Source organism: Ailuropoda melanoleuca, chromosome 4, assembly GCF_002007445.2.
Source record: "Ailuropoda melanoleuca isolate Jingjing chromosome 4, ASM200744v2, whole genome shotgun sequence".
In the NCBI taxonomy this organism is placed as follows: domain Eukaryota; kingdom Metazoa; phylum Chordata; class Mammalia; order Carnivora; family Ursidae; genus Ailuropoda; species Ailuropoda melanoleuca.
Window position 1 is genome coordinate 86,271,914 of NC_048221.1, and position 26,988 is coordinate 86,298,901.

The following is a 26,988-nucleotide window of genomic DNA, read 5'->3' on the forward strand; positions in this document are numbered from 1 at the left end:
GTAGAAACGCTGAGTAAGATCTGGCAACTTCTCCTATTTTTAGGATTATAATTTAAAAACACTCCAAGTAATAAATGCATAGGACTCAAGTTAATTTTAATCCTCAACCCATTAGTCAGAGAAACAGAAAATGACATAGGTCCCTTGACTGGCACAGAACCACCAATGATTCACATTGCCTCTCTCAGAATCCATTTCTAACTACCCCATGTGACCGTTTCTCTCCTTTGTCCACATCTGCGTGAGCTCTCAGTTTTTTCTTCATTAATTTGCGTTTGTGGGAACTTTGCTTTATAAAATATTGCTTTCAGGTTTATTCTAAGGGAAGAGGGAAAAGGAAGCAAATGTTCACGACCAGCTGCTTTAAAAGCCCTGCTGCTTCCTGGCTCCAGCAGTGGGTTCATGCTCTGGACCTGTTGGCTATTTGAAATGGGACAGAATCCCCTCTAGCGGGGCCCAGAGTCACCCCCACCAAGCACCTCTTGATTACTCTCTCCTACACTCCAACTGTTGAAAGCTAGTGCTAGACTGCAAGTCTCCTAAACGGTATCTAACTCATCCTAGAACCCTCTGTGCCTGCCAAACATCAGGACCTCAGCTGATCCATAGAACTGTGTGATGAAGCTTTGGAATCAGACGTCCTGCAATTTGAATCCCAGTTCTGCTAATTACAGGCTATGTGATCTTGGATCACTTATTAGACCTCTCTGATACTCTGTTTTTCTTATGTGGAAAATGTTACTATAATTATTACCATATAACAATACAATAATACAATTATTATAATTCCTTGGAGGGGTAAATAAGATAGCGCATGAAAAGTACTTTGCTTTCTCAAGGATCTACTTCTGAAAATGACAGTCCTTTTAATTGGTCTACCAAAAGTGTTCCCCATTTAAAAAAATTAATCAAATACACATCTCTTTAACTGCCAGTCAACTTTGATTGTCCTGAAATGACCAAGGCTGTACCCTGAGTGTAATTCCAAGCAACATTTTATTTTATTTTATTTTATTTTATTTTTTTAAAGATTTTATTTATTTATTTGACAGAGATAGACAGCCAGCGAGAGAGGGAGCACAAGCAGGGGGAGTGGGAGAAGAAGCAGGCTCATAGCAGAGGAGCCTGATGTGGGGCTCGATCCCATAACGCCGGGATCACGCCCTGAGCCGAAGGCAGACGCTTAACCGCTGTGCCACCCAGGCGCCCCCCAAGCAACATTTTAAAACCCAGATTTTTAATTGGACTGCTTCAACCTTTCTGTTGGTAAACATGTTATTTGATTTAAAAAAAAATTACAATAACTTGTAGACTTTTCTTTTACTTTCCTTGACCCCGAGGTCTAGGGGTGCAAGTTTGAGAAATAGTGTCATTGTTCCTGCTTTGGCTTCTAGATTGGACAGCTCTGAATCAACCGAAATACATCTTCGGAGCATGTGTTTGGAGGGAGGGAGCATTGCTTAGTGAAAAAGGATGGTCTTTAGAGCCCAACTTTAAATCCTGTCTTCTGTTTGCTTGTTGTGTGTGAGTCGGGACAATTTCCTTAACCTCTCCCAAGTCCCGATTTCAGCTTCTATAAAATGGGAATAATTCCTGCTTGCAGAGTTGTCAGGAGAATCAAATGAGATTATGATAAAGCCCTGTCACAGAGCATCTGATACATAGCAGGCCCTCAATTAAATGATGACTGTTACTTGTATTAGTTTTGGGAGTCCAGCCAAATTTGCAAGTTTATTCTTAGTGTGAGAGTGGTTGTTGGTTTTAAAATTAGAATTATTTTTCATGCCCCCAAAATAGGTATGAGTAAATGTGACACTTCTAACTTCTAGGGAGTTTAGCAATTAAAGAAATTACTGTGTATTAAGACCAGTTCTACCATGGTTGGTTTATTCATTTATCTGTGCATTCAGTCAACGTTATTCGAAGCCTACAATGTGCCAAGCATTGTCTCTGGCCCTGGGGATACAGTGAATAAGACCTCATTCTTGTCCTCAAGATGCTCATGAGATAGGTACTCAAACTTGCCTTTTACCTCATCAAGCCCTCTGCCCACCCTCGTTAGCTGATTATCCCTCATGGTTTCAGTTACCCTTCTATCTAGTGGAAATGCCATGGTTCAGTCCTTCAGCCACCCTCAGTAACAACTGGAAATCTCTGTGTTGTTGTTTTCCCTACTGCATTTACCTTATATATTACCTAACTCTGGATCAATGTAACCATCTACCTTCTGTCCAAGATTACCAGATAGCTATAGAAAATGGTGCAATTACATAGGTTGGAATCACTGCACATAGCCTAGTTCAGCTCTCAGAGCCACTTAATAAATCCTTGTGGTCCTGGCTACTCCCTTTTACTGGTCTCTACATCCCATGATCTGGTCTTGTTTACCTCTTCAGCCTCATCTGTCGGCTCTCTTCCTCTCCCCAAACGTTGAGCATTACACACATTGCTTGCAATTCCCTACACATAGGGTGACATTTCTGGCTTCCTTAACTTTGCTCATGGCATCTCCCAGTGCTGGGGAGGGGAAGCCCTGATCAGCATGGATTCAAGTAGCCAGTTTCTAGGCAGACACATCTCTAGAGTAGACGTGAGGACCTCAAATTAGCATAACTAGGTGATATGAACATCCATTTCTTCCATTTCATGATTAATAAGCAACTTTGATTATAATTTGGCTTTTAGATTTCTTACAGGAAGAAAATATACTGGCAATTGTAGTTTGCATTATAGAGTGATGGACCCTGGTTTGTACATCAGTTTTCTATGAGTTTAGTTATTGTGGTCACTCCTTTTGAGTCTCTTAGTTAAATTTGAATTTCTGGACATAAAAGTCCAGGATAAAACTGCTAAGCCCAGGTAGATAGCACCAAAGAAATTAGCTGGCCTCCTGAGACAATGTATTTATCTCACCTGCTACATCAACAATGACTTCTAAAAGACCTTTACAATTCTGAGATCATCACTGCCTCAGAGAAAGGGAGGAGGAAGAAAAAAACCTTGAATGTGACCTATTCTAGTGGAATGTCCCTAATAGGTGCATATTCCCTTGTTAAAAACATCCTTGTAACAATATCTAATTTCCTTTCTTTTGAAGCTTTGCTTTCTAAGCAACCTCTGCAATTATAACTTGATCTCCTAAATGGACCTGGCTCCACAGGAAGGGCAAGGTTTATGCCTGTGCCCAGTGTTTAGAGTACTCAGACCAGATATAGCTCCTATTATACAATATCAGTAAGTCTCTTATCAGTTTACAGGAAGGTAATCAAAGCCTAATCAAGCCTGAGGGTAAAGCTTCTGGTCCTATAAAGCAACAAAGTAAGTCGAAAGACTTAGCAGAAATTAAATTGCCCAGGAAATTTAGAATATCAAATTGTAATAAGAATATTTACTATTTATGAATGCTTATCATGATGTTTATCTCATTTAATTCTTGCAAAAGCCCTATGAGCAACCATGTTAAAGATGAATGAATTAAAGATTAGGTAAGTTAACTAACCTGACCAAGCTGATAAAATGGAAAAATGATTAGAGCGTAGGTCTGTCTGCCTCCAAAGCCACTTTTAACCTTTTAAGCCGTCTTTTAACCATTGTGCAACACTGACTCCATTAACTAAGTCCATTCATTCACTTATTCACCAAATATTTATTGGACACTTACACTGTGTTAAACGCCAGAAATATACGGATGAATAAAAACGCTTGCCACGAAGATGTTACAGTTAAGTAGCAGAAGTATAATCTAAAAATACATAAATTATTTTAGATGCAGTCATAAAATATGAGCAACAGAGATACAAGAAAAGTGTACAAGTGTTACCTGGAAGTAGGTAGGGGACAGTGGGAAATTTCCATAGCAGATAGGACAGTGGAGCCAGGCCATTAAAAGGTAAATAGACTTTGACCACGTGGTAAGATTACTTCTGGCAAAGAGAGCTGTGTGGAGGGAAGAGGTTCGTAGGTGAAATCCAGAATGGTTGCTGGAGGAGCTGCAGATGTTAGATTGGAGGGGTGGCGAGAGGAGGCCGGACACAGGGGGAAGAGGCCTCTTGGGCCACACTAAGGAGTTTGGGTGTTACAGGGCAGGAAATGGAGAGTCTTACAGAATTTTGAGGCGAGTAGCGACATGATTATATTTGATTTTAGATTTCTCAATAAGCACACCTGTAGGAAAGGTACTATGAAGTGGAGACATTTACTACTGCAACATGGAAGGCTACAGTGAGCTTGCTACTCTGTATGATGTGGTCATTATATTTCTATTAATACAGCACATGCTTGTGCTTTCCTAAAACCACCTGGATACCTTCCCTTGAAAAATAGCACACGACAAGCTCCTTAATTATGTACCAGAGAACTGATTTTTTGAAAGGTGTATGTTGGAGGGTGTGTGTGTGTGTAAAATGTATTTGTGCCTAGCATTTCAGCCTGTTATGAGATTCTTTTGAAACGAGATTATATCATCTATCAAATTAGCTCTCCCTTTCAATTTTCAATCATTTGCAAATACAGTAACAATTCCTTCTAATTCTGTTTCAATATAGATACACTATTCACTGTCTATAGCATAAAGTTCAAACTCTTTATTATAATATATAAAAGGCTGATAACATCTTGATGTTATCAAGCCCAGCTCATCTCAAGCCCTTTTCTACACACCTTTTGCTTTATTCACATCAAACTACTTTTGGTTCTGTTCAGGCCATATATATATGTGTGTGTGTGTGTGTGTGTGTGTGTGTGTGTGTGTGTGTATATATATTTTTTAAGATTTTATTTATTTGTCACAGAGCACGAGTGAGAGAGAGCATTAGTGAGAGAGAGCACAAGCAGGGGGAGTGGCAGGCAGAGGCAGAGGGAGAAGCAGGCTTCCTACCAAGCAAGGAGTCCGATGCAGGACTCGATCCCAGGACCCTGGGATTAAGACCTGAGCTGGAGGCAGTCACTTAAGCGACTGAGCCACTGAGGCATCCCAGGCCTTGTATTTTCAGATGTCTGTACCTTTGCCCATGCTGTTCCATCTATCCAAAGACCATTCTGCCCCCTTGGTAGGATTCCTCACTTATCTTCCTATTTTATATTGCTCTAATACAATATTAAGACATTATGATCACCTTAAATTTCTCTCCTTGGGGCCTTGGTTGGAAGGGCAGGACTCAATCCTATTTCTCTTTTTGTCCTGAAATATCAAACATCATGGATGGTATATTGTTGGAGCTAGCTAAACTACATTTACTTTGCAGGACAAAATCATAGCATACTAAAAATAAAAAAGCATGATCACACTTTGTTGCCCTGCTTTGTAAATTGTCGAACAACCAACAGTTAACTGCTCTGCTGTCTTCCTCAGCAGGGGTTTATTGACCACACGGAGCTCTAGTTTTTAGAACAGCAAAAAATTTGACTCTTACAAGCTCTTCTTTTTAGGAAAGCTATTCAAGCAAAGTCGTATACTTCCATCCTCTCTAGTGATCATTTTAGTTCTTCTAGGCACTAATGAACCAAGCATTTATAAAAGCAATTAGTAAATGTACCTATCAAACATTTTTTTGAATTTGAATTTTGATTTTGAATTTGACTATCAAACATTTTTCTCTTTTAAGCTATAATATTGAGCAGTGTCTCCAACGTGGTTTCAATTAGAATATAATAACTCAGGATCAGGAACTAAAAACCTTTAAAAATTAATCAATTATACCACTTCCCTATCAGCTGAATATAGCATTATTATAGTTCTGAAAAATTAGGAGGCCATTCTTGGTGTTTTTAAAAATCTGCATTTTTAATGTAACCTGATGCTAAACACTTGGGTCTGTGGAGCAACGAAGGACTAAGAGCTGTGCTATATGCACTATGATTTCATATACCCCACGAGGTTAAGAAGCTGCTTCTATGTTATACGCAACTAATGAATCATCGAACTTTACTTAAAAACCAGGGATGTACTGTATGGTGAATAACATAATATAATGAAAATATTATTATGGGGAAAAAAAAAGAAGCTGCTTCTAGCCACGGGTGCTGCTGTGGAACTTGCTTAGATGGAGTGTGTTGATAAGATCAATTTCCGAGTGTCTTTGGCTTTTCATAGAATTTATGTTCCACTTATCCTCAGGTTTTTATTTGTTTTGAAGAGTTCTATACTTTCTTGACTGATCTCATTTTTAGAAAGATGTAAATCTATGAAAGCACCAGGATAAATTTAAATATTGCAGTTAAACCTGTATTTAAACACATCTTTCCGGGGCCTGAATGTTTTTAAATGCTCCACACTGGGAGGGGGAGGGGGGAAGAACTTTAGAATGATTCTTACAATTAACTGTGTGTGTGTGTGTGTGTGTGTGTGTGTGTGTGTGTGTGTTTTATTGAGTTAAAACCTCCAAATTAACAATCTTTTAAAACTAGAATAAAAAAATATACCCATAATAAATTATTGTTGGTGCTCTTTTAAAATACAGCACTGAAGTTTTCTGAGGAGCATTTTCTAGGACCAAAATCTAATGTTTTACATTGTAACAAATTTACAAATAGGTTTCACTGTTCCCCTTGCCTCCTTGTTTTCTGCCTCCATGCCTATTTTGCTATGCAAAAGCTTTATGTCAATTTACTTTTTGAGCCGTTTAAGACCAAACCGAATTATTCCTTCAGCACATTTTAAACAATCCCTTAAAGACCTCTTTTTCTTGGCTATGTTTCCAATCTTGGCTTATCACTATAATATTTCATGCTCCATGCTTCTGAAAAAATTCAATATTCAAGAACAAAGTAATCCAGAGCTTTACTTCATTTCAGTCTTTTTATGTCCTAGGGCTGTCCCAACTCAATGACCCAGTTTTTATTGTGTTACATCTGTCTGTTGCTGACTGCGACCAGCTTGCCTAATCCTTTTCCTGTCCCTTATCAGTTTTCCCTTAATTCAAAAAAAAAAATTTTTTTTTTTAGTTCTTTTCACTTCTTCTTTCACAGCTTTTAGGGGTTTTTTTCCTCCTTAGGAGATTCAGTGTACCTGTGGTAGCCACTCAGAAATACAAAGATGAAGGGGTAACCAGGGCCCGTAAGTCTGTCCTTATCAAAATTTTCATTGTACTATCTTTAGAAGTGTGAGTGGTGGGGCGCCTGGGTGGCACAGCGGTTAAGCGTCTGCCTTCAGCTCAGGGCGTGATCCCGGCGTTATGGGATCGAGCCCCACATCAGGCTCCTCTGCTATGAGCCTGCTTCTTCTCCCACTCCCCCTGCTTGTGCTCCCTCTCTCGCTGGCTGTCTCTATCTCTGTCGAATAAATAAATAAAATCTTTAAAAAAAAAAAGTGTGAGTGGTAAATGGCAGAAAGTGGATATTATAATTTGGCATCATATATCAAGAGTCCTTAAAAATGCTCATACTCTGTGATCCAGCAATTTCACTTCTGAGAATCTAGCTTATTAATTAAAAAGAGTCATCTAAGATGTGGAAAAAGAACCATACATGAGATCTCATTACAATGTTATGTATAAAAGCAAAAGAAGAAAACAATGCAAATATCTACTGGGAGAGAAGTTTAAAAAAATTAGCATCTATCTCCTTGATGAAATATTGTGCAGTCATTTAAGATGATGGCTCTGTGACCAAGTAGAAAGATGGGTAAATATTTATGTTTTCAGAAAAGCAGAGTGCAAAATTGTAAGTGCCAAGGATCACATCTATGTTTTTAAAATTTACAAAGGGAAAACAGCAAGAAGCATGACGTGCTTATTTTAGGGTGGTGGAATTAGAGATGATTTTTCTTTTCTCTCAAAATCTTGATTAAATTTCTTTTAAAAGTTGAGTTTTTAAAAGCTATAATTTTAACTGACACAAACTAAGAACCTGTTTAGGTTATGTCAAATAAAATGTGTAAGACTATTTCAGACAGAGCTCTATTTCAGTCTAGTAATAAACTAACAACTGGCGGAGGGGCAATAACACAGCGAGGGCATCGTTGTGTTTAGCGTCATGTGTAATCTGCAAAAAAATTGCATTAGGAAAAAACTTTCAATACCTATTTTAAAATATAAAATGATTTTTTAAAACTTTGTTCTCTCCGAAGTTACTTCATTAAATCAACATCTGGTCCAACCTTCCCATCCATTTCCACAGTCCTTGGAGAGATCTTTCTGGACCCTCAATCTGTTTGTGATATTCTGCTGTTTAAAGCACTCAGGGATTCAGAATATTAAAATCTTTAGCTGAGTTTACTAGCTGCTCCCGAGCTTCTCTACCTTATTCTGTGTCCTGTCTTCTCACGTACCCTTCCCACCAGCTTCACCAAACTCCAGATAATACCTGAAACAGTGCTCCGAGTCACTATTATCTGTCTCTTCATACTGAAATGACCTGTTAATACCTACACATTCTTCCAATCTCATGTGTTTCTTTGTCTGGGAAGGCTTTCCAGATCCTCCATCTTCTCTATGTCCCTTCTCTGTAATCCCGCAGTGCCCATTATATTGTGCTATCACTGATTTGCTCATCTGCCTTTCCAAACAGACAGTACATTTGTTCTTGTTCACAGGCAAGTGCAGGTGTGTATGTAACTAACCACACCCCCAGCACCCTCACTACATTCCCTTCTTGTGCTCTGACAATGACAGGAATAGCTTCTGCTAAGTAACGTTGATGAAGGGCCAACATGCTAATAATCCCACACACTTTGCTAGGAACAAAGAGGGGAGATGTGCTGGAAGCGAAGGACTCTTATCTGTCAGGTACTTACCAGGTAGAAATTGTTCAGTGCATCTCCGTAATGAAGTTAGACCCTCCTACTTTGTCTTAAGGGTGTCTTGCAAATATTGCACCTCCCACATCATACACCTGAGCACCGGGAGCGGTCTTAGTTGGCTGTGAACACTCCACTATGCCCTTTCACATACTAGACATTCAAACATACAATGATGAAAATCCAATTTTTAAAAATCATTCTGATTTACAGAAATTTGCACCCACCTTGTCTGTGATGAGAAAAAGCCTTTGGAATAAAAAATATGTGAAAGATAAAATATTTGTGAAGGTCAACATTCTAACTGGAAATTTTTGCAACAGTGTTGTGGACCCCTAGAGAGAAGGATGCAGTAGGAATTAAGAATAGACAAACTTATTCAAATAAAATAAAAACAAGGACTGCATGAACTCCAAATATGCTGACATGTAAATATCTTCTCTCCCTCAATTTTCATATGTTTCCATAGGGAACTACGTATACTCCAACAGGAAATACTGGTTCAGCCTGACACAAAATCATGGTTTCATTATTTAGAGCAAAAAAAACCAAATGACTGGGTCATGTTCTCAACTGACTTTCTTACTTTCTTTTCCCCATCCTTATTATAGTTGCATTTTAAGCAATATATTTACTACAGCAAAAAAAATTTTGTAGAAAATTTTAATCAAATTCGTTTTACCAAAATTTTGATAGCCTTTACAATTTTTTGATTATGACCCTAATATTTTAGCTATTAATCTTTTAAAACTAAAGTTTAAATGTATCAGAGGCTCTGATATTTAAGATAAAACTCTGGAAACAACTGTTAAATATAATAGTCTTTCTTGATCATCCCTTAATTTATCTGCTACATAGACTTAATGTTCTTATTTCATATTTTCTTATAGAATCGCCTATATAGTCCTACCTGGAAACAAATACAAACAAATGTAAGTTTTAGAAAAATATCCAAACATGATTGTATTTTGAATTTCAAATTATTGGAGTCTACCTAGTAATTACTTTAGTAGAAGGGAGAAGTTAGCCAGTGCATCTGCCGAGAAGTCTTTGACTGAACTTTATATATAATAATAGGAAGCAGAAATAATAAAATTAGCATAGTTAGTTTAGTCAGGTGTAATTAAGAGTGGGAAGTGAAAACATTTTCAAAAATTAAGCAATATAAGAACGAATAAGGCAAAACTGGGGGATAGTAGGATGAGCCTGAATAATAGAAAAGGAAAATTGGAAGAATACTTTCTAATGTAGCTACAACTGTCTCTCAGTAAAATGCATTACTTATAAAGGCACACTTCCCTGTGGGAAAGAAGAAAATATTATATCTCTGAAGACAATCCAATAATCACTAAAAATAATGTTCAGATACACCCATGCAGCTTTATTCTTAACAGAACTTCCTTAAATAGGTTTCTCCTATTAGTAAGGGAACATGCTGATTTAAGATCATGAGTATAGTTCCCTTGTCCATCTCAGCTCTCACCGTGAATTAAGTGGAACCTTGCTTTTCAAATCAAGTCTCATGTGAATTTACTGGCTATGAGTTCTTTAGTGAACAACGATTTGGTAGATGAGATCATAAGGGTTAATGTGCCTAGTGCAGTGCTCACTATGTAAAAGGCTCTCTAATGTGTATATTTTTCTCTTTCCTTCCCTGACAACCCTGTAATTAAAATAATAAACTCATAGCCCAAAAGAATTATACAAGACAGGAATGATTTGTTGCAAATACTTTAACATAAATATTTCATAATTTATTATAAAGACATCTTGCACACCACCATTATAAATACTGAACATAGTTTTAAGAAAATTACAATTTTATGATTTCCTAAATACCGTGATACTCCACCTATTTTTAACCTCAGTATAAAAGCTAAGAGTAGGGTTAGAATTTAACCCTAGCAGACATGAAAATCTGGTGTCTTGATTTACAAATATACTTTAATACACCAGAATATTGACAAGAATTGCCACGTGCTTCAGATGTACTGCCAAAACATGAACAGCCAGCAAATTTCAAAGAAATATACACATGTCTAGTTTTAGGTGCTAACTAGAAATATTCCCGTAAAGCTGGTAAACTGTGACTACCAACACCGGTTTCTACGCACCTGAAAAGTTGACAACAAAAATATTAAATGGCACAAGGTGGACAATATCTAGGCTTTAGGGTTGACTTACTACTTTCAGGTACTGTACAGTCTTATCATTGCCCCCAACTTTGGAATTTCAGACCTAGAGAATATACAGTTCAAAATACATGCCTTGTCCTTCTTCTCATGCTAGGACTCTGATATCTTCCTCTTACAGTCTGGTAGAAAAGCTGATCCTTTAGCTTTTCTCTCAACAGCTTTGGGTCAAATCTCTTCTATACAGGATCTCATTCTTCTCACGCCCCCTCTATATGCAGAAAGCCGGTCAAAGTCTTGGAGATGGAAACGAGTTGCCAACTGATTTACCATTTTCCTCAGGGTAACAAAGGCTGAAACAACTTGGAAAGTAAGGAACAAAGTGAAGATGATGTGTATCGCTTTTTCCAAGGGCAGATTTGTTAGGCCTTCATTAAAGAGCAAGAAGAGAATTAAAGGCAGCTGCAATAGAAGGCTCAAAAGCCAAAAGCCAGCCAACTCAGGAACCTGCAGAGACACACAGTAAGAGCAATCAGCTCAGTAAAGGACAGACTTTTGTTTACACAGATCAGCACTATGAACCTACATTATAAGCTCTGTCATCCAGGAGTATAACACGGTCCTTGTCCCCAAAGAATTTACAGTCTAGATTAAAAGTGGAAACTAACTGATGTAGCAATGCTAGAATGATATATCTTAGTGAATTATTAAATGCACCACTTAGAGATATGAACTAAATACTATAAGAAGTAAGACAAGGGAGGGATTGGGGTAGGTAAAAGAAAGAATCCAAGAATGTACGCTTTTAAAGTTGGGTAGAAGGAGGAAGAGGCAAGAAGGTAAGTAAGCAAAGATATGGAATGAGCATGACTAGGAATCAACATGTCAGCCTGGAATGGATGATTGGGTTAGGAAATAGCAAGAAATACAGTGAGGCCGGGGGGTGGGACCTAATTATGAAGGGCCTAGAAAACCAGAGAAATCTTCAGGCATTATCCCTAAGCTCTGATAACTGTAAATGCTTAGGCAGCATGACGATTCAGAAAACATGTGCCTGGCATGGGATTCCTGAACTTATAATTTCCCCCCATTTTCATAATCAGGATCTAAACATGTTTAGTTGACCAAGTATTTTCAAGGCTGGTGAGAAGAGGGAAAACTGTCAATTCTTAAGTGCTTACTATGTTCAGGTACTTTCTATAAATTACTTCATTTAATCCCAACAAACCTTGGGATAAGTATCTTCCCTTTTTCTTTTCTTTCTTTTTTTTTTTTTTTTACAAATAAACCAAGGCTCAAGAGATTCAGCAAACAGACTACAGTGACGGAAATAGTAAAGTCGGAGACAGGCTTTTGCTCCTTCCACCACCTCTCTCTGCCTTTTCCTCGCTATGAAAACCATATTGCCTAGACATGTCCCACTAAGAGAAAGGAAAAAAGAGCCTACCTTTTCCTGTAGGTTCCCCATGTAGCCCAGATACAACCTGATAGCTTCAATTAAGGTTATTAGGATGATAACAGTGACCACAATGAATTTGTAGTAATCAGGCAAGATTGAATACTAAAAAACAAAACAAAAACCAAAACACACAAAAATAAACACGTTTGTAAAATCTCACATATAGTAAAACCGACCTGAAAGAGAAAACAAATATTAAGAACTTTAATTTTATTGACAATGTAACAACGCCAGGGATGGGCAGAAGAGATGTCAGCAGAAGTATTAAGCATAGACTTACCTTCATCTGAAGCATCATAATGCTGCTTACCCACCAAAGTGGGAAAAAGTAAGTGTTAAAATAAAGTGACATCTGCAATGCCAAACTGGACACCATTTCATTATCTACAAAAGAAACAGAAAAAGAACAAACTCTTCGTCCTGGTCACTGCCCTGTAAGTCCTTTGGTTTCTTAAGATTAATAACTACAGTGTTGGTTCAACAAAACTCCGAATTTTAAGCCTATTTATAATCACTGACAGTGAAAGGAAATATTCATCATAACACTAATTCATATATTGGCTTCTTGGGGGTATGTTTCTTATTTTTCAATTACTTTATCATTTTTGCCATTACAGCCTGTCAACTTTTTTGCACACCATTGGTATAGATTAAGTGTGGAATATCAATATGAATCCTATTGAACAGATAATAACAATCATTACCTCTTTTTTTTTTTTAAGATCTTATTTATTTGAGAGAGAGAGAGATCATGAGAGCAGGGTGGGGGGCAGAGGGAGAAGCAGACTCCCCAGTGAGCAGGAAGCCCGATCCCGGGACTTAGGGATCACAACCTGAGCTGAAGGCAGATGCTTAACTGACTGAGCCACCCAGGCGCCCCCGATCATTACCTCTTTTGTAGAGTTCTATGTAAAGAGCCTATAAAATGAACACACAAAATACATAAAAACTAATCTCTCACATATAAACTAATCTCATACAAAAACGAACCCCCCTAAATTATAGACAAACCCCTCTTCAACATACCCTAATCCCACCCATTCATTAATAACCAATTTAATGCCACTTTCCCCACAAATCCTTTCTTGATCCTATTCTCCCAACCCGGCAGAAATATCTTCCCCTCTAGGTACTTATTTCTAACCTGTGTGTAAGAAAGTGTTAGCAAAGAATCACATCCGCTCACTCTAGACAATCTAGTGTGCTGGAGAGACCATGAGCTTTGGAGTCCAAGTAAACCCATAACTCCTCAAATACCCTTGTAACCCTGGATGCCAGACTTGGGATAAGTTATTGAAATTGTCTCAATTTCTTCATCTATAAAATGGGAACAGTAGAAGTACCTCAGAGGTTGCTTGTGAGGATAAGAGACAGTGTTAATTATTTCACCCTATCACCATGCCTGGTACTTAGGCACTCAATAACATTAGTCCCCTTTCCTTCTTTTTTACTTAATACACAGCCTCACTGTATGCACAGACTACATTCTACCCAAATTTGAGACCCTCATAGAACCTAAAATCTTGCTTTATACAGGGTACATACCAAATATGCATAAGCAGAATGATTGAATTAATGGAAACGTACTGTCATAAAGACATCAATGTAATCATTTGTGATACAGGAGCTTCATTTTTCTAAGGCTGATTGCAAGATGCCTTTTCCATTTATTTAAGGGAGAAGGGTCCCAAATTAAGAATTTGATTTTTTAAACTGAGTCCTACAAATACATCCTAAATTTAACTAAATTCTAACAATTTAAAAACAGATACGTATTTTGAAATCAATCGCCCTAAATGTAAGCATTTATAAAGGCTCTAAAATAAATTTCTTAAAAACAGATTTTTTTCCCTCCACAGCTGAGTGTATCTGTCATTTAATAATTTTAAAATATAAGAAATAATCATGGTCTCTCACAGCAAGGTTTCCTTTGGCTTTTTTCTGTTATGATCTACTTTTGCTTATACTTTTTATTTTTACTTTGCTTAATCTTATTTTTTAGATTATCACTGATAAAAGAATGAATTCTTAAAATTTGTTAAACTTGAAGGCAACTCACCAGCCTAGGATTTTTTTCAAAACAACAGTACAACTCTTGGTCAGTGGACACAGTAATGGTATGTGCTTGTAAATACAGTGCAAATAAACCTACTACGGATTCACAAGAAAATGTGGGGGAAATGATAAATTAGTTAAGCTGAAAATGTTAATATGTTTGGAGCAGAAACTAGTCAAATTTTGCAGTTTTTGTGTTAGAAATTGTGTACATGAGCATCTTAAGAGTTATATTTCGGCATTTCAAACTTATAATCATGCAACTGAAAATCAAGTTAATATGTAAATGAACCTTGAAAGCACAAGACATGAATTTACTAAATTTTGCAAAAGTACAAGTTGAGTTCTGTAAACGGAATTTAAATTAAAACATTATATAAATCAGGGGTAGGCAAACTACCAGCCAGCTGCCTGTTTTTGTATAGCAAGTGAGCTAAAAATGGTTTTTCACATTTTTAAATGGTTGGGGAAAAAAAATCAAAGAATAATATTTGGTGACACTGAAAATCATATGAAATTCAAATTTTAGTGTCCATAAATAAAGTTTTATTGGAACACTGCCACATCTCTGCACTATCTATGGATGCCACAAAGACCTATGGGCTGCAAAGTCTAAAATACTTGCTATCTGGCCCTTTACAGAAAATGTCTGATGACCCCTGATACCTTGCATCATCAGATTTTAGTGCCTGTTAAGCCTTAGCTTTGTAATCAGAAACTTAACCTCATTTTTCACATTGTTTTTCTCTGTACATCCTAAATCTTGAAGAGGCCTAAATTCAGGGTGAAAACAACACAATTTTGGGAATTTATTTTTCTCTGCTCTCTTTTAAAAATTCCTAAACCAAGCAAGAGGAAAAGATTTCTATTCCCTAGAAGAGTTCAGTGATAAAAACCACATGGATTTGCTTGACAAAATCATGATTGAAGAAGGGGAAATTATTTTGGAGGAAACTGAGTGATCACTTGCCGTCAAGCTGAATGCAGTCGTGGTATTTTGTTACCAGATTGAGAATAAGAGTTATACATGGGAGATGGGGGTTGGAGGATGGAGACGGCAGAGAAGGGGGCGAGCTTTGTTGAAAGCGATGCTAGTGTGGCAGCTGCCATACCGAAGTGTATAGCGGTTTTAAAATGACCCATTAAAAAAAGCAATTCTTTCCATTCCTTCCATCAGAAAACGGACTTGCGGTGTAACGTACTTGTTTTACTAATAAAAGAGAAAAGGAGAAAATATTTTAACCGGGGTAGAAGTGGAAAGGGGAGATCGCCTGGGCTGTTTTCACTTTAACCTGGCCCGAAAAGCTAGGGCGGAAGTTGCAGAGGAAAAACACCCTCGGCCTTCGCTGAGGATGCGAAACCGGACATGTGCTGCGAAGGCGGATTTTAAATTTTTAGTTTTTGAGGAAGGCTGGCGCCACCTCAGCTGCTCGGCTTACAGCTCATCGGCCAGGCCTCAGCACCGTCAGCTCAGGACCCGTCGGGGTTATGGGCCTGGAAATGTCCCAGCCCCAGCCCAAGGCTCGGCCCCTCCTCCAGGGCGCTTCCCGCACTGCAGAGAACCAGCTGAAGGCGAGACCGCCATTTTAGGTCCGGGCAAAATCTGGCCACTCCAAAACCGGAGCCAAGCGCTCCGCAGGCCATACCCGTTGCGCTGGGCCTCGCCCACTCACCCGGACCCTCGCTGTATTGCGGCCCGGTCCGGTTGGAGTCACTGAACACGGTCCGGCTGAAGTTTCCCAGCCGCTGGCGGACCGGATCCGGCAGCTCCATGGCCGGGCCTCGGTACAGCTTACAGCTAGGTCTGCGGACGCAGCCTCCTTCTGCAGTTCCCACGGCAACCGGGCGGTGCGCGATGCTGGGGCCCAGGCGCACGCGCGGCCGCACTGCGGGGTAGACGCGCGGGGCGCGAGCGCCTCGAAAGGAGAGGAGGGGTGAGAGTGGCGTCCTGCCTAGCGCCTCAGCCTGGTGCGGAACGGTAGATTCCTTAGTCCTGTTTTAAGCCCCACCATCTTAAAAGCAAATAGAAATAGTGATAAATGACCGGAGGTTGGATTGTGATACAAGGATCCCTCACACGTTGCAGTGGGATGCAAGCTTTCTGGAAGGAAATATAAAACGAATGTAAGAGCTTAAAGAATGTTCCCGACCGGTGGTTCTTTCCCTAGGAATATGTATTTTTAAATTTATTTTATTAACATATATTGGGTAGGTATATAAATAAAATATTTTTAATATTTTAAATAATTTAAATATTTAAAAATACTAAATAATATTTTTAATAATATATAATATATAGTCCTAGAACTCTATTTGATGGGATACATTGCTGCATCTTAAACATGCTTGCAATGAATATCTGATTAAGTGGATTAGCTTTAAGTAAAAATTTAAAAAAAAGAAAAACTAAGAAGTGAACCTAATTTTGCAAAATGTGTGTGTGTGAATATGTGAGGAGCAAATGTGGAGGACGTGGCAGAAGCACTATGGCTTCAAAAAAAGAAAAAAAAAAAGACTGGAAGGAAATAATCCAAAATGTTAATATTTTATTTCTGGGTAGTGGGTTGTGGGTGATTAAAAAAAATTTTTTTTAAAGATTTTATTTATTTATTCGACAGAGATAGAGACAGACAGCGAGAGAGGGAACACAAGCAGGGGCAGTGGGAGAGGAAGAAGCAGGCCCATAGCGGAGGAGCCTGATGTGGGGCTCGATCCCATAACGCCAGGATCACGCCCTGAGCCGAAGGCAGACGCTTAACCACTGTGCCACCCAGGCGCCCCCTAAAATTTTTAAAAAATTCTGTATCTTCCAGTTTTTTTCTCAGATAAGGTGTATTACTTTTTTTTTTTTTGAGATTTTATTTATTTATTTGACAGTGAGAGACAGCCAGCGAGAGAGGGAACACAAAGCAGGGAGAGTGGGAGAGGAAGAATCAGGCTCCCAGCGGAGCAGGGAGCCCAATCTGGGGCTCAATCCTGGGACGCTAGGATCATGACCTGAGCAGAAGGCAGATGCTTAAGGACTGAGCCACCCATGTGCCCCTAAGGTGTATTACTTTTTAAAAACTATTTAAGTGGGGTACCTGGGTGGCTCAGTCGGTTAAGCTACCGACTATTGATTTCTGTGCACTACGCATTGAGTCTGCTTGCCCCTCTCCCTCTGCTCCTCCCCACACTTGCTGTGTCTCTCAGATGAATTTTAAAAATCTTAAAAAAAAAAAAAAGCTATTTAAGTATAATATGGTTACAGAAAAGGACACAAACTGAATATACATGTGTAACCAGCACCCTGACCTTAGCAGCAACTCCGTGAAGCTTCCCTTCCTATTCCCTTACAGTTAGTGATTGTAACAGACCTTTCCTGACTTTTAATAGCATAGAATAGTTTTGGCCATTTGTAATCTTATAGTAAGTGCTTTTTAAAAGAAAAATCTGCCTCTTTGTCCTCAAAATAATTTTTAAGAAATTCTTTCATGTTGTTGAGTGTAGGTTCTTTTTCTTTGCTGTTTGTGACATACCACAATAAATTTATCCATTCTACTGTTGAAGAGCATCTGTGTGTTTTCTAGTTTGGTGCTGCTATGTATGAATAATGCTCCTTTTGGTGAGAATATTCTTCTGAGTGAACATGTGCGTGCATTTGTGTTGAGCTTATTCCTAAGAGTAGAAGTGCTGGCTTATGAGGTATGACTTATCTGTAACAGATACGGCCAACAGTTTTTGGTTGTACCAATTTCTACTGCCTCCAGCAATGTCTAAGCATTCCTGTTAATCCAAATCTGTCACCATCACTTGTTATCTTCCATCCTTTTCTCTTAGCCATTCTGATTGGTATGCGGTGAGCAGTATTATTTTTACAATCAAAAGGAAAACCACACATATTTACATAAATGTCAAGGTATATTTACGAAGGTATGGAAGGAGATAGCTACATGGCTAGAATTTCAAAATAATTCAACAAATGTTTAATGTATTCCTACTATTTTGGGGGCATTGTACTAGGCTAATTAGGGATATGGTCCCTCCGCATCATTAAGCTCAGCCCAGTGCAAGATGTAGAAACTAATAAGTATTTACACATTAGTAAAGGAAGAGAGATAGGAAGCAATTAATTCTGGTTGGGGATGTCAGGGAAAAGATGGCTAACTTCTGCTTCTCTTCAGCATGAAGCCTAAGCCTTGGCATCTCCAAAAAGGCTCCAGGACCTCCCTGAAGCTGGCTTAAGTGGCTTCTCCATGTTTCTCAAAGCATCTTCCTCTGTGTTACTTTGGTCACAGTGCTAGCTATGCCGTGCTAGAATTGTCTCTCTGTGTCTGTTTTTCTTGCTAGTTCACAAGCTCTTTGAGGTCAGGGTTGACTTTTACCTTTATCCTGAACACTAGCATAGTGCCTGACCTAGAGTGGGAGCTGGATAACTATTGAATGAATAAAGGGAATAAAAGATCTAAAGATCTTTTATTATATGGATATGTGGAGATATATATATATATATATATATATGGATCTTCCCATTTCTAGTTCAAGGATTTAGCCAGTTCTTACATTGGGTTCATTCTATAAAATAGAGAATTGATATATTAAAACACAATGAGTGATAGCATCCCCTCAAAATTTAAACTTAGCAACAAAGAATCAATTTTCATTTATTAAATTAGCCAAGATTTTTATAAAGGGCACAGTGAAGTAGGAAGCCTCATGCTCTGCTGATTGAATTATAATTTGAATAATCTCATTGAGGGAAGCCTTTGACAATATGTACAAATTGTCTTAAAAATATTTCTGCCTTTAACACAATAACCCAAGTTTTAAGGCTGTTTTGGGGATATAAGCATAAACACTATAAAAAAAAGTTTTATATACCAAGGTATTACTTCCAACATTACCAATATTAGTTAAAACAAACAAAAAAAGAAAGTGAGGGAGCATTTGAAGTGCCCAACCACAGGCCTAGTTAAGCAGAATATGATGTTCATGTTCAGATTTTGGGTTGTAGTGGAAAAAATACCCTTGGAAGCAGAGAGAGCAGGGTTCAAATCATCTAAAATTCTCACTTTAGCACCTGAGAGCTGTGCAATTGATTTCAGACTTTTATAGAGTGAGAATAATGGTAACTTACTGTTATGGTTGATGTGAAGATTATATCAATAGAAAAGGCTTTCTATTAGTGATAACTATCATTGACACATCTATTAAAATGATGTCGGTGAAGAGGAAACCGCTACAGTGGAATGAAATCATGCCAGCGTTTGATTTTCTGAATTCAGTTGTACCTGCGAGGCAATATCTCCATTGCTTTCCTAGTAAAGACAGTGGATGTGATTAACCATAAACCAGGACATGTGTGTTAAACAAATTTATCAAAAGCCTGAGTGAATTCTCTTAAAGAGAATTTCCTGGTTTGAAATAAATCGTATTAAGATAAACTGGAAAGGAATAAAAGGAATAAAGTGAATAAGGCAATGATGGCACAAAAATATATTAAAGAAGAGTTTTAAGAGGAAAAAAATTTGGTTTAAAAAGAGTCCCGTCATTATTGACGTCACAAACGGTCCCATGGGCTGAAAAAAACCTTTCAAATGTTATTTTGTTACTTGATGCGCACAATATTTATAGGCAATCACATTAGTGAAATACTGAAGAACAAAGAAGGGAATTCACTTTCATGGAATCAAGAGACTAATATAATTTGAGTTTCCCATATCCTACATCTGTTACTCAGAATCTAAAGAGAAGTATGGAATCTTCAGTCTTAAAATCATGGGTATCATTCCCAGAAAGATTAATAAATAACCCTATAAACTGTTAACTTTTTATATGAATGTTGATGGTCAGAGTAATAGTTTCTTCTCCAATAATTGCTTAATGTTTTTCACTGGGTTTAATTACATGTATGGTCTACCTTCCTAAATATTTATTTTCACAAAAATTTTGAGCCTACTGGAATAGTTTCTTCCTCTTTGACAAGAGGCAAAGTTGTCTAGCAATAATGTATTATCTCATGTGACAGGAAGCTGATTTGGGGAGTTATTTAAATCACTCCTTGGCATAATAAAGATATAAATTTTAACCTTTTGATGCTAATAAAGACTTTAGAAACAATATTGTACAGGGAACATGTTATTCAATTTGTTGCCTTAAAATGATCTGTGAGACATTTCTAAGAATTCATATAAATCTAAAAAATATATATTTGGGTATGACATCTTCAGATATAATTCTACGTCACCATCCACATTTAAAAAATCTTACTCTAAGTTACCCGAAATGTGATCTTATAATCTTGAAATTGTTAATGGATAATCAAAAGCTTTTTGAATCTCAAGTACAGTATATTCTATTCATAATATTTTTCAAAAGTTTATAAGAAAGAATCAGGCTATGAATTACACAGAAAGTCAAATCCCTTGAAAGGAGTTTTTCTTATCACATTAAGTGATATTTGAAGGCTGACTTTAATATTTTGTCTTTGAAGGCATCCCCCATTGAACATTTTTATTAGAAAATTCTTTCCCTTTTAAGATGCTGTATATATTACAGTTTTTTGTGGCATTTCTTTGTGTTAGACAAGCACACTGCTTACCTGCTACAGCAAACAGCTGTTCCATGCATCAAACTATGTGGGAGATGGGAATGACAAACCTGGGAAGAGCAGCAAAGCAAAACCTGCTTCAGGAAACCTCAGATCCATAGCCATTTTATTCAATAAGTAATAAATTCAATTTTTAGGAATGATAGTATTACTGTACTAATAATATTTTTATATTACATTGTGTAAAATATACATCATGTTTTTCTTTCTAGAAGAAAATTAATCTTTACCTTTTGACTATAATAAAATATTGCCCCCTGCGCTAAATATTGACACATTGTAACTTCATTCTTGTTATAAATTGCGATCCTGTGCTTTTAACATAGTGTACTTTTGTCTGTAAGACCATGCTATACATTGCTTAGTCATGTTCAATTCTGACCCCAAATCACATCAAGGTTATAAGAGTAGAAATCCAGTAAATGGACAATTGAGTATTAAAAACAAAAAGTGTACACCTACATAAAGAGTTCAAATAAATTTGAATTATTTATTGTGTTTATGTAGATGAATAACACAACTCTCCAAATTTTCTTGAAGGTAAATTTGCTTTGCAAAATAGAAAATCATTGCAATTATTCCTGTATCCCATTCCCTTTCCTACTGTATTTTTAGTTAATACAGAATTGTTCTCTCTCTCTCTTTTTTTTCCAATGCATACTGTGATGATTAACAGAAGTTCCAGGTGGTTGGAGACAAATGTAATAGGATGTCAACAGAGATATTCCCTGGGCCTGGCCAAGTCCCAAAGCTGTGCACAGAAGGTGGTAAGTTCACATATTCAAAATTCAGGGACCTCCTATTGTTAGGCCAGCCTACTAAGAAATGTTACTATAGCGAAATGGCCCTACCATCAGAAATTCCCCAAACTACCCCATCCCTACTCCCTGAAGTATGAGAGTGAATGGAGAAGCCTTTTGTGAAGTAGAATATTTGTAAGGATACTGTATTCCTGTCTTCACCCCATTCTCACTATAAAGGAAGAGACGGATTTAACTTCTTTCTCTCAAAGTCTAGAGAAAAGCCCTCAAGAAAGTTGCTTTTAAAGCAGAGAGGGAGGGGCAGAGGGAGAAGGAGACAAGCAGACTCCCTGCCGAGTGTGGAACCGCAGGGCATGGGGCTCCATCCCAGGACCCTGAGGTCATGACCTGAGCTGAAGTCAAGAGGTGGATACTTAACTGACTGAGCCACCCAGGTGCCCCATCTTCCTTTTTAAATTTGATTTCTAGCTTAATTCCATTATGATCAGAAAACATACTCCGTTTACTTATTCCAGGCATTTGATATTTGTTGAGATTTGCTTTATGGCCCAGCATATGGTCAATTTTGAGAGATGTCCAGGTACACTTGGAAAGAATATATTTCCTTCAGTTGTTGGATGCAGTGTTGTGATGTTTAATTTTTTTGTGTCAATTTCACTGTCCTAAGCGATGCCCAGATGGCTGGTAAAACATGTCTTTAGGCATGTCTGTGAGGGTCTTTCTGGAAGAGATTAGTACTTGATTCAGTAGACTGAGTGGGGAGATCTCCCTTCACCAACCTGTTAGGGCCTGAAAGAAACATAAAAGGGGGATAGAAAGGTGACTTTTCTCTCTCTATTCTTGAGCTGGGACATCCATCTTTTCCTGTCCTTGAACATCAGGTCTTTGGACTCTGGGACTTCTATCAGTGGCCCTGTGGTTCTCAGGCCCTCGGTCTCAGACTCAAATTTACATTGGCTCCCCTGAATTACTTCAGACTTAGACTGAATTGTGCCACTGGCTTTCCTGGTTCTCCATCTTATAAATGGCAGATTGTGGAACCTCTCTGCCTCCATAATTTTGAATGAGCCAATTCCTATAATGAACCTCCATAATGTCTCTATTTCTATGTCTCCTTTTGGTTCTTTTTCTCTGGGGAACACTGACAAATAGAAACATTCTATGTCAGTTCAACCAGCTCATTTTTATTAAATATGCTAGTCAAATCTTCCAAAACCTGAGATTGTGTTTGTTCTGTCAGTCACTGAGAAAGGTATGTTAAAAATCTTCCATTCTACAGGGTACCTGGGTGGCTCAGTCGTTAAGTGTCTGCCTTTGGCTCAGGGCATGATCCCGGCGTTCTGGGATTGAGCCCCACGTCAGGCTCTTCTGCTGGGAGCCTGATTCTTCCTCTCCCACTCCCCCTGCTGTGTTCCCTCTTTCACTGGCTGTCTCTCTCTCTGTCAAATAAATAAAATCTTAAAAAAAAAAAATCTTCCATTCTAGGTGTGAATTTGTCCATTTCTCCTTTTAGTCCTGTCAATATGCTTTATGATATTTTGAAATGATGTTTTAGGAACTTGGAAATTTAGAATTGTTATGCCTTTCTGGTGAATTGACATTTTATCAGCATAAAATGTCCTTCTTTAACTCTAGAAATGCTTTTGCTTTACAGTGTGCTCTTTTAGGTTTCTTGGTAAATGTTTGATAGTATATTTTTTCCATCTTTTTACTTCCAACCTCTTCCATCTTCTTACCTCCAACAAGATGTACTCTTGTAAGCAGTATATAGGTTTTTTTTTCCAATCTAGTCTGAAAATCTTTGTCTTTTAATTGACTATTTTAGTCCATTTACATTTTAAATAATTACTAAGATATCTGGGTTTAAATCAATCATCTTGTTTTCTATTTTTCCCACGTTTGTATGTTCCTTTTCCTCTCCTTTCTTGCTTTCTTTGGATTTAGTTTAAATTTTTTTATGCCTCCTCCTATTAGCTTGTTAGATATACATTCTTTATTATTCTTTTTGTGGTTATCCTTGAATCCAATACACATGAATACTTTACCATTTCCAAGACAATGTGTGGACTATAGAGCACTATACTTGCCCCTGTCTTGCCTTTTGTGTTAATATTATCACATTTAATTCTACTTACAGTTGAAATCCCATAATGTGTTATAATTATTGTTTTATGTAGTTAATGTTCATTTAGATTTACCCAGGTTTTTATTCTATTGCTCTTTATTCTTTCTTGCACTTCTGTGCTTCTCTCTGGGATTATATTCCCTTTTGCTTTCAGTATCAGTTTACTAGTAATAAATCCTCTCAGATTTTGTTGGTCTGGAACGTCTATTTTGCTTTCATTTTTGAAGAACATTTCGCTGGGTATTTAATTCTCAGTTGGCAGAATCTTTAAAGATGACATACCATTGTCTCTCATACCATTTCATTATTTCTGATGAGAAGTCAGCTGTCAGTCTCATTCTCATTCCTTTGAAGGTATCGTATCTTTTTCTCTGACTACTTTGAAGATTTTACTTTGTCTTTGGTTTTCAGCATTTGACTGATATGTCTAGATGTAAATATGTAATTTTTTAAAGTTCATATCTCTTGAGGTTCATTGCATATCTTGTGGCTGATATATATTGGATTTTTAGAAAATTGTTGGCCATTATTTATTCTAATATTACTTCCCATTTTCTCTTTCTTTCTTCCATATCTAGAATTCCAATTACATCTAAAATTAGACTTTTTCACTGCATTCCATACATCCCTCGTGCTTTTAAAATGTATTTTCTATCTTTTTTTCCTCTCTGTGAGTATATTTAAAAACAAAGTTAGTGATTATTAGGCAGAGTGTGTTTAATATGAACAAATCATGTCATTCAAACCTCACTTTCTTTTTTGCTGGAACTAGCAAAGCAATAATATCAGACACATTAGTCACAGTGCCTACCCTCCTCAGTGTTTCCTTCTAGATGAAAATGACTCACCCACAACCTTCTGCTCAGGGAAACAGGGTTGGACTATTTGCACAGTGGTGGCTAATCAGATTATCTCTGTGATTTGGAGTGGGACAATGTGGAAGGGATTGGTTAATCAGCTTCAAAAGGAGAGCAAAGCAAATCCAGTACAGAAGCAAAAGATAGATGGAAAGGGCATATTTTTGCCAGAACTGCCTTGGTTCCTGGGATCTATTTAGTTCTATGTACTGAACATGTAATCTTGTAAGAAACTTCATTTCTTATGGTGACCTAAATGAGTCTGTCTTTCTTTTAATCGAGAGACGAATGTATCAGGGAGTGTGGCTGAATGTGTACCTGAGCTTGGCAAAGTAGTTCATTAAGACATGTAATTAATACCTTTGGACAAGATTGAGAAATTTTCACTAAATGTGAGTGTAAATCAGTGAATTAGAAACTTATTAAGTGAGTGTACCCAAAGGATACTAATCAATGAATTGTTCCAGCCTTGAGGGAAGTTGTTTTTTATCTTATTTTTACTTTTGCTTTTGTTTTGAATATAAGGTTCTCCCCTTGACCGTGTTCTATTTAACGTTTTTATCACCACCTCTGTTGAAAGCAAGCTTATAAATTCACTGAGGAAAAACACATTGTTTAGCAGGATCCTATGACCTGGAACAATGGCTAAGTCTAACAAGATAACATTAAAAAAACCATTTTTTATTGCAAAATAATACATGCTTATTGCCAAATATTGAGAAAATGATTCTCTTTTTTACAGTCTATTTTTTTGTGGAAATTATAATTAGGGTAATAATTTAATACTCTTTTTTAAACATTGTCACTTAGAAATCATAAACATTTCTAAATCACTAAATATTATTTTACAATATTGTTTTAATACACCATCATTTATTTACCCAATCTCCTCCCAGGATAATGCTCTAATGCTGTTTTCTAACTTTTTTTTTTTGCTTACAATTATAAACATTTTTCCAAATCTTTAAATATTATTCTCTCAATTGGATGACTATACCATTATTATTTAATCAATAGGCTATACTTAGGCAATCAGAATGTTTGCCCCACCACCGTACTTCTTGTCTTTAAGTTAGTAGAAATATTCTTATGGCATTATTTTTGGAAGAATGTTACAGTTATTTCTTTCTGATAAACCCCTAGCAGTGTATAAGAATCTTGGCTTATTTCCCTGTTGCTTCAACATTGGATATTATGATTTTCAAAGTTCCTGCCAATTTTATAAGCACAAATCAGAGTCTTGCTTTATTTTTATTTTCTTTGAATACTAGTAAAGCTGAACATTTTTTCATATCTATATTGACCATTTGTATTTATTGTTTTGGGACATTTATGTTCATGTCTTTTGTCCATTTTTCAATTACAGTATGTATCTTAATGTTTCTTAAGAGCTTTTATATATTAAATACATTAACCTTTTTTTGAAATACATGTTGCAAATATTTCTTCCAAGTCTATTATCTGTATTTTGTTTATGAACTTTATTTTTTTGGGCACAAATAAGATTTTAATTTTTAAGTTAAATCTGTCAATCACTTTATTGTTTTTGCCTTTTATGTTTTACTTACAAAGATATTCTCCAATTATATAACTATTTACCTATATCTTCCGTCACATGATATTTAATATGAATAGACTACAGACGAGCTCTTGGGTTCTCAATACCAATTACATAATTTCTGGATGGGGGAGCTTTGAGGCTGCTAGCATCAGTGTGCTTTGGCTGCCAAAAAACTATTGGAATCTTAGGCTTTGTTACTAAAGCTTAGGGCCCAGAACCAGCAAAGCTATAGTCCTATAACACTGTCAAAATAGTCAAACCTCAGCGTGTGTTTGATTTAGATGTGCTTGAGATTGTTTATTTTATTGGCTTATATTTCAACAATTGTTGAGGAATCTGTAATCAAAAATCCTCATCCTCAAGATAAGGTAGACAATTTTCATAGTGAAACAGAGTATGAAAAATACAACTTCAACAGTTTGTTTTTCTTTGAGGTTGTCTGATGCAAACATCACAGACATTATACCTTTTACAAAAAACCTCTATCCCTCCCGTGGTCTCGCCTCCATTTCCAGTAGGCCTTAGCACAAGTTTTCCCAAAATGTGCTTGACATGGTAGGGCTTGCTGACACAAGCCTTCCTTTCAGAGTCAAAAAGGCAGGGGCACCTGGCTGGCTCAGTTAGTAGAACATGCAATTCCTGATCTTGGGATTGTGAGTTCAAGCCCAATGTCAGGTGTATGGCTTACTATAAATAAATAGAGAATAAATAAAAG

General features: G+C 37.2%; 2 protein-coding genes across 3 annotated transcripts in view; one reads left to right on the top strand and one right to left on the bottom strand.

Annotated features, from left to right (window-relative positions):
* The window catches only part of LOC105238736, a 254,903-nt gene that overhangs the window by 128,075 nt on the left and 99,840 nt on the right, over window positions 1-26,988 (top strand). The window contains exon 10 of the mRNA XM_034659203.1: window positions 21,646-21,736. Coding sequence (XP_034515094.1) covers window positions 21,646-21,674 — 29 coding nt within the window. The 3' untranslated portion in view covers window positions 21,675-21,736. The remainder of the gene's footprint in view (window positions 1-21,645; window positions 21,737-26,988) is intronic.
* Window positions 10,333-16,245, bottom strand: TMEM17 (transmembrane protein 17). 2 transcript variants are annotated; one of them, XM_034659213.1, is made up of 4 exons: window positions 16,027-16,245; window positions 12,606-12,709; window positions 12,314-12,427; window positions 10,333-11,373 (listed from the first exon to the last, which is right to left on the bottom strand). In XM_034659213.1, exons 1-4 carry the CDS (start codon window positions 16,151-16,153, stop codon window positions 11,095-11,097), a joined length of 624 nt encoding a protein of 207 aa, XP_034515104.1. In that variant the 5' UTR covers window positions 16,154-16,245; the 3' UTR covers window positions 10,333-11,094. The 2 variants fall into 2 exon arrangements, with proteins under 2 accessions (XP_034515104.1, XP_002921857.2); XM_002921811.4 differs by having other exon boundaries at window positions 10,336-11,373; window positions 16,054-16,244.